Raw genomic sequence first — 13,658 nt, forward strand, 5'->3', positions numbered from 1 at the left:
AACGTACTTTCTCTGAATAAACATACCCTTTTTTTGGATTCATATTTCTTATTCCCCAAGTTATTGGAGGTAGCTGCTCTATTTGAAATATGGTTCCAATATTTTGTTCAGGAGAGAGCTACAAAATTTGGACCCATTAATGCTAATTTTACTTTTTGGGCATTTCGCTACATCTCGAAAACTTCTTAAACGATTTGAAAACTCGTTAAAACTCGTGCCCATAAATATAAAATTTGTTTATCCAAAGATAATTACCAGCAAAAAATAACTTTCAATAAACATTTATTATTTTTCAATATTTTATTTACTAATAGTCGAAGAAAATTTTAATTTTAAGGTATACAATTTTTTAAATAATTTTAAAGAATATAATTTTGCTTGGTAAAATACAAAATTTGAGCAAAATCGGTTTAATGATTCTTAAAAAAATTGAATTTCAAAAAAATCAGATATTTATTAATTTGATTTCACAGGAATCATTTGACAAATTTCGCTTAAATTTTGTATTTTGACAAGTAAATTAAGTTTTTAAAATGATGTAAAAATTGTATATCCTACAAATCAAAGTTTTTTCAACCATTATTAAATACAATAAAAAATAATAAATATTTAATAAAGGTTATTTTTTGCATAGAATTATCTTTGGATAGACAAATTTTATAAATATGGACAAAGATTTTTAGATTCATTAAAAAAGTTTTCGATATTCTAGCGAAATATGTAAAAAGTGAAAATAATATTAAGAGGTCAAAATTCTGGACCGCTCTCCCGACCAAATTATTGGGACCATATTTCCCAGATTAATCTAATTTTGTTCTAACTAAATTACACCCTATATTTTGGGTGTCAGAAATCCAAATCCGTCGGAAAAAGTTACGTTTATTCTGAAAAAGTACGTTTTTGTGTCTAATTTCATAACTTAAAATATCATCTGCACTAAATAATTAGCTTATTTTAGGTCACCCCTTCGAACCATNGGTAACAAAAAAATTCCTTAAACATTAATGTTGAATATTAAACTTTGTGTTTTTTTAATCATTTTTTATGAAAAAAAGAAATTCTGACTTTTTTATTCAATGTATTCTGGTGTTTGGGAAGTAATTTCCTTTTTTGTATGAAAATGAAAGGTGATTTTCTCATAGTGTACCTACAGTGCTAAAAAATGAACCACCCTGAATAACTTTTGATCTCGATCTTCTTGATCGGATCTTCGTGTTCTAGGATTCAATCTTAAAGGATAGAGGGAGTGACCTCAAATAGGCCAATTAATAAGTGCAGACGATATTTTAAGTTACGAAATCAGACGAAAACGTACTTTCTCTGAATAAAAATACCCTTTTTTGGATTCATATTTCTGATTTCCCAAGTTATTGGAGGTAGCTGCTCTATTTGAAATATGGTCCCAATACTTTATTCAGGAGAGAGTTACAAAATTTGGACCCATTAATGTTAATTTTACTTTTTGGGTATTTCGCTACAACTCGAAAACTTGTTAAACGATTTGAAAACTCGATTTGTTTATCAAAAGATAATTTCAAGCAAAAAATAACTTTCAATAAACATTTATTATTTTTCAATATTTTATTTACTAATAGTCGAAGAAAATTTTAATTGTAAGGTATACAAATTTTTAAATCATTTTAAAGAATATAATTTTGCATGGTAAAATACAAAATTTGAGCAAAATCGGATGAATAATACTCGGATAATCGGATAAAAAAATCGGATAAAAAATTGAATTTCAAAAAAATCGGATATTTATTAATTTGATTTCTCAGGAATCATTTGACAAATTTCGCGTAAATTTTATATTTTGACAAGTAAATTAAGTTTTTAAAATGATGTAAAAATTTTATATCCTACAAATTAAAGTTTTTTCAACTATTATTAAATACAATAAAAAATAATAAATATTTAATAAAGGTTATTTTTGCATGGAATTACCTTTTTATAGACAAATTTTATAAATGTGGACGAATATTTTAAGATTCATTTAAAAAGTTTTCGATATTCTAGCGAAATATGTAAAAAGTGAAAATAATATTAAGAGATCAAAATTCTGGACCGCTCTCCCGACCAAATTATTGGGACCATATTTCCCAGATTTATCTAATTTTCTTCTAACTAAATTACACCCTATATTTTGGGTGTCAGAAATCCAAATCCGTCGGAAAAAGTTACGTTTATTCTGAAAAAGTACGTTTTTGTGTCTAATTTCATAACTTAAAATATCATCTGCACTAAATAATTAGCTTATTTTAGGTCACCCCTTCGAACCATTAAGAATGTGTCCTAAAACTTGAAGATTCGATCATTAGATTACAAATTTAGGTGTAGTCCCGTTTTTTCAGTTCATTGTTCATCAGTCAAATAATGCACGTTACTTTAGAGTGCAAACAATAATCTTAATCTAATTATATGCTTTGTTAAATTTCGTGTTTTGATAATTTTTCGTGTTTCCTTATCTGACCTCTCCTAAAACTTTTCTTCAACTAAAAAGTCTACAGAAAATATTCCATGCCTCCCAAAAGAGTGAATAGAATAGAATTGAATAGAATAGAATAGTTAGAGGAACATCGTTTTTAGCTGGAGGTGGTTTCCCCGGACTGCCAGCAACGTTGAACACATTTGATTCATCGAGTCAATGAGGTTATTAATGAATTGCTGGGGTATTCTGCCCCACTCCTCCAGAAGAGCTCTTGCCGGTTATTGGACAGTTCGTTGGATGTTAGGCAGACATCTGCATTTCATCTGCCTGTACTTCCCAAACATGCTCGATTGGGTTCATCTCAGGAGAACACGCTGGCGCCATTCCATTGGTTTAATTCCTTCCTCCAAAAGGAAATCGTTCACGATTTGGCATGCAATTGTCGTCCATTAACAAGAAGCTCCAACTGCTGTTATTAACATGACACACACCATCGTTCGGCGAGCATGCAGACCCACAGCTTGAAGGTCGTTTCGGACAATTTGTGTCGAAACTCTGAGACCACTAGCTGAGTGAAGGTATCGTTGCAGAAGAGTGGCATTCATATTTTAGTGTCTCTGAGCCGTCAGCACTAAATACCCGTCTTCATCGGCCGTTATTGTGCGTCTACTCCCTTGTCTTGACATTCGGCCTGCTTTTCTAGTCTCCAAAAGCGGTTGCAGGGAAGCAGTTGCTTCGCTTTCTGCAAAAGACTTATTAAATTGGCAACCAATTAAACGGTAAAATATATAGAACAAAGACAGCTACGCTCACTTTTTAAAATTGTCAGAACAAAATAACTGCATACCTCCCAACTCATGGCCTTTGAAAAATATATTACAAATTAGTATTAAAACAACAATTAATTTTCTAAAATTTTTTATATCTATAAACATAATGAGAGTTTATCTACATATTTTTTGAATAATTGATTCGTCGTGGTATTTGTCGCTTTTAAAAACAATTTCCAGTTTTCCTGTAATTATTTTCGTGTTGCGCTGCGAAATGGTTCGTTATGTTATTGGTATTTGCTCACATCATAGTAGATGTCATGAATTTATTCGAATAAATTCAATTGAAAAGGTGTTTTAGTGCAATTAATTGCGATAATTAAATACCTGGTGAATTGAGTAAAAAAACAGGTTTGAATTACATTAAAATATAATGTATGTTTCAATTTTCAGGTGACTCTGTTTTACTCGATGGAAAGAAAGGTGTGCTTCAAAGACAGCCGAAACCACAAGAATAAAATCAAAAAATTTGTCACACGATTCGGAAAAATAGATGTAGCTGTATATTTCTATCTGTGAAGTATCCATACTAATCAATGAACTTGAACATTAAGAAAAATTGACCTCATTTCGATAAAACGTCTGTTGTATTGCGAGATGTCATTAGCTTCAAATAAAACATATACTTTTTAGTTGCATTCAATTTAGTTATAACCATAATTTTGCTTATTTTATTTGATTTATACATACACCAAAAAACAAATAGACTGAAAGCTAATAAAACCTAATTTTAAGGCTGTGATTGGTGAAACAGTGAAAAAATTTCATTCTTCACATAAAATAAAAAAAAAGTAATCTAAAGCATTGAAAATGAAGAATGAAATTTTTTTATTTTAATATTTTTGAATAAATTTCTTAAAACATCAAAATTTCAATTTTTTCATATGTCAAAAACGCATTAAGGTTTCTGCTTTAATCACTAAACACTATTATTTAAATTATTGAGAACCTTGTGAAAAATATGTGCTAAATACCTTACAGTTTATTTTGGGTGTTAGTTGCAATCATATCTTAACAGTAAGGAAGAATGCTATACTCCACCAAAATTACGGTAAACTATTAGCAAGCAATAATTTACCGAATATCCACTATAAAATGAAGAATGCAACAATCTACCAGAATTGCGGTATTTTATTAGCTGATCATTAATTCTATTAGTGTTAGCCCAATCTTTATTCGAACTCCTCCATACAAGATTTTCTATATTATAAAAGAAAACAGTTATTTCAGTGTAATTTAAAGGGGAAATAAACACTAACAAGGAAACATCTTTACAATTTTGCCCAAATGTTCATGTATATATTTCGAAAAGATATTGTATTACCATAGAGTCGCGAAAAGATCAAAGTTTTCATTATTAAACTCATTCTTGTTTCAAAAAAATCTTTTTCATCTACTTTTCCGTTGTTCAGTTTATTTCTGATTTTTCAGGGTGGTAATATAAAGTTTTAAATTAATAGAAAGCGGAAAGGAGTACTTGAAGTTTAAACTTTAAAATTCTACAAATCTTACAACGCATGCTTCTTTTTTCAAAAAAGGTTTTTTTAGTGGGAAATATACATTTTATCAATAAGCAATCAAGAACTAAGTAAATAAATATTTATTGCTATGCGTGACTTGTACAACGTATAATAAAAACAACACAAAAAAATATGTATTAACGTAGATCACATAATATTGACTGCCCATTTATTCTAAAATGAAGTATATTACACCAAAAATTATTTCATAGTTCGTTGCTTTTTATTTCACTAAAATTTGTTCCACTTCTTGTTGTTGCTGAATAAGAGGCCTGGAAACAATTGATCTCAAAGCTCCAGCATCGGAAAAATCGTAAGGGTATTGGGATAAAAATGACAATCGTGGCAAATATGCTCCAAGATTTGCCCTTCCAAGACCGGAAGCAATATTTTCCTGAACGATGGCATCAGCTATGTTTTGTTGAGCGAGACCTCCTCCACTCTTGGTCACTTCGGTTACTTTGTTTAATTCTCCAGTAAGAGGATCTGAAACAATTGTTTCTTTAACTTGAGTGACACCACCGAAGTCATCAACAGATACTTGAGTTTGACCACTTCCGAGAGGATCTACCAAACTTTGCACGCTTTGGCTGAGGGCAGCATCTGCAAGAGTTTCTTGGATTGCAGTTTCGATTGGGTCTTGGGTGACTTGGGATATTTGGCTTGTTGTGACAGCTCCTGTAAATGGGTCTTCTTCTTGCACGATGGTGGTTTGCGTGGCACCAATCCCAGCCAATCCACCAGTGGCAACACCTCCAATTTTGCCCCCATAACCAACTGGTCTAAGTCCGGACAAATTATCAGACAAAATTGTTTTGGAAAGACCTCTTCGGCCAGTGAGAAAGGAAGTAGGATAAGATCCGTAATCCATACCTAAAAGTCCAAAAGGTACTTGAGATTGACCTACTCGGTACAGACCTCTGTTTCCAAAAAGACCATCTCCAACTGAAAGTTGAACTGAACCAGCTCCTAGTCCACCACCTTTAACTCCTCCAATTGGAGACACCTTTGAAACGACGACGGGAGCACCTGAAAGAGGGTCTTGCACTACAGCGGTATGATGTACAGCTCCCCCACCACCGAGTTTACCTCCAAAACCAACTGGTCTAAGACCAGACAAATTATCAGACAAAATTGTTTTGCCAAGTCCTCTTCGGCCAGTGAGAAGGGAAGTAGGATAAGATCCGTAATCCATACCTAAAAGTCCAAAAGGTATTTGAGATTGACCAACTCGGTAGAGTCCTCTGTTTCCAAAAAGACCATCTCCAACTGAAAGTTGAACAGAACCAGCTCCTAGTCCACCACCTTTAACTCCTCCTATTGGAGACACCTTTGAAACGACGACGGGAGCACCTGAAAGAGGGTCTTGCACTACAGCGGTATGATGTACAGCTCCCCCACCTCCGAGTTTACCTCCGAAACCAACTGGTCTAAGACCAGACAAATTGTCAGACAAAATCGTTTTTCCAAGTCCTCTTCGGCCAGTGAGAAGGGAAGTAGGATAAGAGCCATAATCCATGCCTAAAAGTCCATAAGGAATTTGAGATTGACCAACTCGGTAGAGTCCTCTATTTCCAAAAAGACCATCTCCAACGGAAAGTTGAACAGAGCCAGCTCCTAGTCCACCTCCTTTTACTCCTCCGATAGGATTCAGCTTAGATACGACAACTGGAGAACCTGAAAGGGGATCTTGAACTACAGCAGTGTGGTGTAGTGCTCCACCACCACCAATTTTAGAGGGTCCTGCAAGACGACGTCCAAATCCAACTGGTCTGAGTCCAGACAAGTTATCAGACACAATTGTTTTTCTCCTAAGTGACCTAGGAGCAGTGAGTAAAGAAGCGGGATATGATCCGTAGTCCATGCCTAAGAGTCCATAAGGAATTTGAGATTGACCAACTCGGTACAGTCCTCTGTTTCCGAAAAGACCATCTCCAACTGAAAGTTGAACAGAACCAGCTCCTAATCCACCCCCTTTAACTCCTCCGATAGGAGACACTTTAGACACGACAACTGGAGCACCTGAAAGGGGATCTTGAACTACAGCTGTATGATGTACACCTCCCCCTCCACCTAAAATTAAAATACCAATTCTTAAAATACAAAAAGCCACCAAAATTAGAATTAAAAAAGAAAAAAACTAAAAGATCGTCATCGATCCTAAGTAATAAGCAATAGGTTTTAGAGTATTTGTTACTATAAAAAATATCCACTATAATGAAAATGAATATGATTAAATATCCACCGTAATGAAACAAAAACTTGAATCAATTTTACAAGAAAGGTTTTCATCACGAAAACATTATAATTACATTTAATTGCAGGTTATACACCTTAAAATGAAATTAAAAGAGCGACAACTATAAAATTCATAAAAATTAACTTTAAGACGATAATTTTTTTGTATTGGTCAAATATCAAGAATAACCGTCATTTTATTATTTTAAGTACATTTTCTTCATGGCCGTTGTTTCCTCTAATAATTATGAAACTATTAATTAAAACTGATTAAAGCAATTTAAAACTTTACATTCTAACACAAGGATTTTTTAAAATCTTGTATACATATTTTTAAAGATGAAAATTTAAATAACTTGAAATATTGTTTTCAAGCATAAATAATAATTGCCCAAGTTCATAATCAATTTAAACTTCAAAATTAATTGTAAAAATATAAATAAATCATTTAAGTGCTTTAAACTGAAGGAATTGCTATGATTTAAAATTTTCAAGTAATTAGTAGATTATTAAAAATTAAGTATGTGATATATTTATCACTAAACATTGAATCTGAAGTAATGTTACTGTGAATGATCAAAATTGGTTGTTGATGACTTCCACCGGTGAATGTCGACAATCACGTAGTCGCTTTGGTAAATGTCCGAAATATATACTAGGTCTAGTTAATTACCACTTCCCGGTATACCCTGCACTGAGTATTTTCTCTGGCTTAGTGCCACTGCCCGGGATACATTTGTCCTATAATCGGAGCACTGATGTTTCTCCTAATCTATCCTCAGCAGATATTAAAATATAGAATAAATAAAATAAAATCACCGAATAAATTAATATTAAATTGATATAACAAATATTTCGGACATTTACCAAAGCGATTATGGGATTGTTGACATTCATTGGTGAAAGTCAGCATTCTCTTGATATCGATCTATCACAATAATGTCTCTAATGCTTAGCAATAAAACAATGTAACATTTATTTCAATATTTTATTAAAATTAACTACAAAAAGCGCACATCTAAACTCGCATGGGTCTGGATGAACTTAGATTAATTAAACGTCAAATACAAATTAATTTACACCATGAATTTTTTCTGTTAAATACTTTGACAAGATGCGAATATAATGTTATTTTTAAGACAGTTGTTTTCCTGTCACAGATTAATTTATTAAAATAATCTCAAACTTAAAGGAAGAAAGAAATAATTAACATTTGAGGTTGTGATTTGCCAGTCTTCTTTTGATATTAACATTTTAAATTATAGTTGAGCTTTATATTAAAAGGAAATAAATTAATAAATGAAAAGTTGTACTCACCAACTTTACCTCCAAAAACACGAGGACTCTAAAAAAATAAAATATTTTCAAGATTCTTCTGAAGAAAATGCAAATTTAATTGTAAATATATTCATCTAATTAATTAATTGATATTTGTAAGTGTAATTAAGTGCTTTAAGCTTTCTTTTGCCATATTGGTATAATAAATATTTATTTATCATCTACAATTTAGCTTCAGTATTTATTATTTAAAACTTGAGACGACTCAAGTTCCAGTCATTTTAAGAAATATCATATTTTATAAATAACAAAGACTTATTAAGAATGAATAAAAGAACGAAGGCTGCAGCAGTCTTTTTTTTTTTACAATAATAACTGCGATTTGTTTTAAGAAGATTTAAACAGAAGTTCCAATTTTGCCAAATAGATGGCACTATGTACGCTCAGTTTAAAGAAATTTGCATTTTTCGGTATTAATCATAATTTTATATTTTATTCCAAAATATTTTCTAATAGTTTTTACGAATAAAATTATTCTTATTTATTTAAAATTGAGAATAAATTCAAAAAGAGGAAAACTTTATACCTTTAAGTTTAGAATAAGAAAATAATTTATTTATATTTTTAATTTTTTTTAAATATATTTAAAATAACTATACATTTATAGTTGATAGAGGCTACAATTAGAGGCTGTAATTCAATTTTCGTCCATAAATTTATTCTATTTTCCTTTTGTTTCTTTTTTTTGTATTCCGATAATTAGTAACGTGTGAATTTACTTAAACGAAATTTTTTCTGCAAATGTTAGGAATTCATTTTTGTCCAGTAAATAACGAATCTGGTTTTGCATTATTCAAAACACAAACTTTGGTAAATTTAAATAAAAATTTGCACTATGAAGTGTTTAAGTATAGGAAAAAATCGTGAGATATAGTCATGTTATTTTAATTTATTTAAAAAGATTAACAAATCTTGATTACAAGTAATGTCTTACACTAGCTTTTTTTATGTTAAATTTTATTTATTTCATTTCATTTATTTGTTTTCTGAAATAGACTTCAGAAACTTCGAAATTTTGAAATAATTTGAACACTAATAAAAAAAACTTTTTTATAACCACAAAACAACATATTAAACTTTTTATCGGTATCAGTGTTAATGGTAATATTTTTTATTGATTTATCATTCAAAGCTCTTAGTATTATATAATATACGCTACTATTTTTAAAAAATCAATTTTAGCATTAAACTAATCCATAGTATTGTTTCTAGATAGGTACTATACGTGTTTTTCACAATTTACATGAGAAATACCCGATACAATTTATGCTTTTTTACAAAATGCATATTGACCGAGTTGTTTCAACAAAATTGCTTTCTTGAAACATTTAGTGGTTTATGAAAAACATGTGATCAGCAAATAATCGTTCTCACCGTCAACAATCCTCCTCCACCTTTGATTCGTTGAGCTCCAATATTGGAGACGACCAACAACGTTAGAAGACTAACGACCTATAAACAATGATTTGATACACTGTTAATTTGAAACATAATGATTTGATACATTAGTCAAAAATATTTATGTAAAGAAAATTATACAAAAATATACATAAATTTAATATGCTATATGGAAGTAAGAAAATAGCAATAAGTTTGCCATATATTGCTTGGGAAATGACAAGTCTATGTAACACTTAAAATCCAAAAATATGAAAACTGGTTCAACAAACTATTTTTTTATTTATTCTTTAAAATTTATAGCGGCACTTTTGTCTGCTATAAATTGGTATCTCTTTTTTAGGTTTAAAACTATTTATATATCAAATTAAAAACACAGACTAGTCCTGCGCAAGTGACGTGGAAATGCTATTTCAATTGAGATTAAAAGATGGTGTTTCATTAAAATTTAGTCAACGCTTAAACACATTTTCAGAGAACTAACAGGCCCCACTATATATATTTTTTAAATATTTAAATATAATGTAGGTCAAACTAATTTAATGCATTGCAAGAGGGTCACATTACAACAAGTTTATTTTTAAAAATTGTGCAATCCATACAAAAGTTTGAAAAGTGGTAGCAAAACTACCTCATTTCCACTTATCTATTCGGTAAATTATCCATTCGATTACCACAAACATAAATGATTCAGTATATATGTAATCAGTACTTTAATTCTCTCGTTATAATTTTTTTTAAATTGAAGTTGTAGCCGTAGTTACAACTTTTATAAAAATATTGCATATCACTTTTTTTTAAAATTTGAATCAATAACAGCTATGAATTATATTTTGGAATACTTGCCACGTGCAATGCGTTAATCCAGGGACGAAAGCCTATTTAAAATAATTTTATTGCAAGTACGCAGCTGCCAACACTTCCTGTTTTCCTGGAATATTCTATTTTCATATTTAAAAGTGGTAGCGAAACTCATATTATTCGTTTAACTTTTTGAATCATAATAAAAATTCTTTGAACACCACTACATCTAAATAATTATAAAAAATATATATAGGCATAATACAACTACCGTTGGAGAAATTCAACTTGGCCCATATATAAATATAGTTTTGAATAAGATTTCTGATCGGCAAATGTTTTCCTACCACTTGTGAAATACATTTTTGGAAAGAGCAAACTTGGCAAGCATGTTGCACACATAGAGTGGTAATGAGAAAAACGACTTCCCAAAAAAACCGGTAGCACATATGTCATTTTATCAGATTATTAAGCCTGCTAATTCTGAGTTTAATGATACAGAATCCAAAGGAGAATATAAATCACCAAACACCGTTCTCTGTAGAAGAAACCCTCTGAATAAAATGGAATTAATCTGACGTAGGCTGGCAGTAATTTAAATGATTAATGTCTTAAAAAGTGTACTCTTTGAAGCAGAATTTTTAATTAAGCATATTTTTCATACTTTTTTCATTATTTATGTTATTTTGGGTCAAAGTAAATGAAAAATAATATATTCAGCATTTCAATTATTATTTATTTCAAATTATAATTAGCATTTAATTATTGGTTTATAGTATTATATTATTATTATATTATTATATTATATTATAGTATTATATTACAGCAGGAGACACCGGTGTCTTTTTATGCGTTAAAGATAAAATCTTCCAAACACAGCTCCCTTCCAAATATTATTTTTTATTTCAAATTTGCGCTTATTTAAATCTAAGAGAAACAGCTAAAAATCATTGAAATTTCGTCAATTTACACTATCAATTATTGATTAATTTTTGAACATGAATAAAAAAGCTACTTTTTTCGGACTTTATATTTTAGTACAAATACAGTTGCGATAATATAACAGATTTTTTTCAGTAACTATTAGACTGCTTTTTCAGTATTAAAAATGCTAAATTGTATTTTTCCATGTAATCAGAGCATCAGAAAAAGTCTAGAAAAGGGAAACCAGTATCCCATCTGAGTTAAAGGATTAATAAAAAAAACATGTAAATAGTAAAAAGGGTATTGCAAGTTTGCTTATGGCTATATCCTTCTGCTTTAATTTTACCAGCGAATAGGAACTTCAAAATGACTGGAGATCCCACATAGAATTATTTAAGTTATTAATATGTCTGTGATAGAAAAAACTACGAAGAAAAGGTACTACTTGTGAAAATCTTGCGCTACTTTTCTCTATTTTTGAAAAAAAAAACAAAGAAAATGAAGGAAATTGTTTTAATAAACGAACAGGAAATGATACCAGAGGACGAAGTATACTTACTAGCTTCATTTTCAGAGAGTTAATTGAGGGCTGACGATTGCTGAGAGAGCAAGAAGAAGCCAGTGACGACTGTCGATCATTCCTGAGCTTATATACTCAATTCGAAAACGATATTCACTGCCCTGGGGTTGATTTATGCTCATCTCCGAGATGACAGTCAAGGGTCGCACGTCGAGAGCGACAATATGTGAACGAGGAGATCGCAATCGAAAGTATTTGAGATGATCTTGACTTACTTGTTACATCCAGACACGTTCTACGGTGGCAAAGAAAGGAACAGTATTTAGCCGTTACGTAAAGCACGTGACCCCTGCCTTCGCTATTTGAGGAATTTCATAGGCAAAAATAAATATTCTTTTGTCAATATTTCCTAAAATATACGTAAGCAATCATACTGAAGGGTAGTTGATAAAATCCATTCCGTTAATATTACGTAAATATACCAGAACTTTTTTACTAAATATCTCAAAGGAAAAATCATTCCGTCAATATTACGTAAAATTTACGCATTAAACATATTGACTTAACCAATTTCCCAAAAGTTTGTATTTAATTTACATATCATATGCAACATGGGTAATATGCTGATGTAAATCATAATTCCCAGAATTATTTTCCTCGATGACCGGAGAAGTAAATAACTATGTAATTGCAATGGTTATAATTTACTAAGTATTTTGATAGCCTAATTTAATTATATCCTGAAGTAAATTTTTTCGTTCAATTTTTGAATGTTAATCATTTGACTGATAATTGAACAAAGGGTTCGGGACAAAAAAAACTTTCAAATTTTGTAATTCTTCAATTATATACAACATGATATATTACATAAAATGCAGAAAAATTATTAAAACGAATAATTTTGATTTGATTACATTTATCTATTTTTTGTATTTAGTTTTTTCTGGAAATTAAAAAAAAGTAAATACGGTGGTATTTATTTAAAAAAATGCGATTTTAATTTCAGCACTTATGTTAGGGGGCCCGTTAAGTTGTGTCGTTTCGGTGCATTTGATATTTGTTGTCAAGATTTTATTTTTAATCAGTAATGTATTCACCCTCGTAAGCAACAACCTTTCAATATCGGATCGAAAATCACTCGAAATGGACTGAAAAAAATTAATTAGTTTTTAAAACCATCGAATATTTAATGCTCCGAAGCGACATTACTTTCCGGACCCCCTAATACTAAAAAAATAATTCCTAAATGCAGAATCTATACATAATAATAAGCGCGGCTGTGTGTGTGTCTGTCTGTAATCACAATATATCGCCCCAGAAGCCTCGCCCAGGCACGAAACTGGGCACATAATTGTGTTTTGACATAATGAAGAAGTATTTTTTTTTCTTTTTCAAAAATTTGGATTAGTTTTTTAGTTATCAGTCGTGCTATGCTTTTTCGTCCTCAAAGAGCCATATTCAAAAAACTATTAAAAAATGCATATACTTTTCTCCACTCTTATAAATGTGTGCTAATGCGAACCTTACAATTGAAATATTAATTTTCGACAACTTAAACCAATAATATACGAAGGAATTAATAATTTAATTGTAAGGTTCGCATTAGTTTACATTTATCAAAGTGGAGAAAAGTTTAACTTTTGTATTAAAAATGTGGCAAC

The 13,658-nt window shown here is 30.5% G+C and overlaps 2 protein-coding genes across 2 annotated transcripts in view; both read right to left on the reverse strand.

Moving 5' to 3' along the window:
* LOC107457050 (WAG22 antigen-like) overlaps positions 1-13,658 on the reverse strand; it is a 53,541-nt gene that overhangs the window by 19,129 nt on the left and 20,754 nt on the right. The gene's annotated exons all lie outside the window — the stretch shown is intronic.
* On the reverse strand, positions 4,844-12,130 carry LOC139424786 (WAG22 antigen-like). The gene is made up of 4 exons (XM_043048083.2): positions 12,037-12,130; positions 9,729-9,806; positions 8,334-8,361; positions 4,844-6,851 (listed from the first exon to the last, which is right to left on the reverse strand). Exons 1-4 carry the CDS (start codon positions 12,043-12,045, stop codon positions 5,002-5,004), a joined length of 1,965 nt encoding a protein of 654 aa, XP_042904017.1. The 5' UTR covers positions 12,046-12,130; the 3' UTR covers positions 4,844-5,001.

This window comes from Parasteatoda tepidariorum, chromosome 5 (genome assembly GCF_043381705.1).
Source record: "Parasteatoda tepidariorum isolate YZ-2023 chromosome 5, CAS_Ptep_4.0, whole genome shotgun sequence".
Taxonomy (NCBI): Eukaryota; Metazoa; Arthropoda; class Arachnida; order Araneae; family Theridiidae; genus Parasteatoda; species Parasteatoda tepidariorum.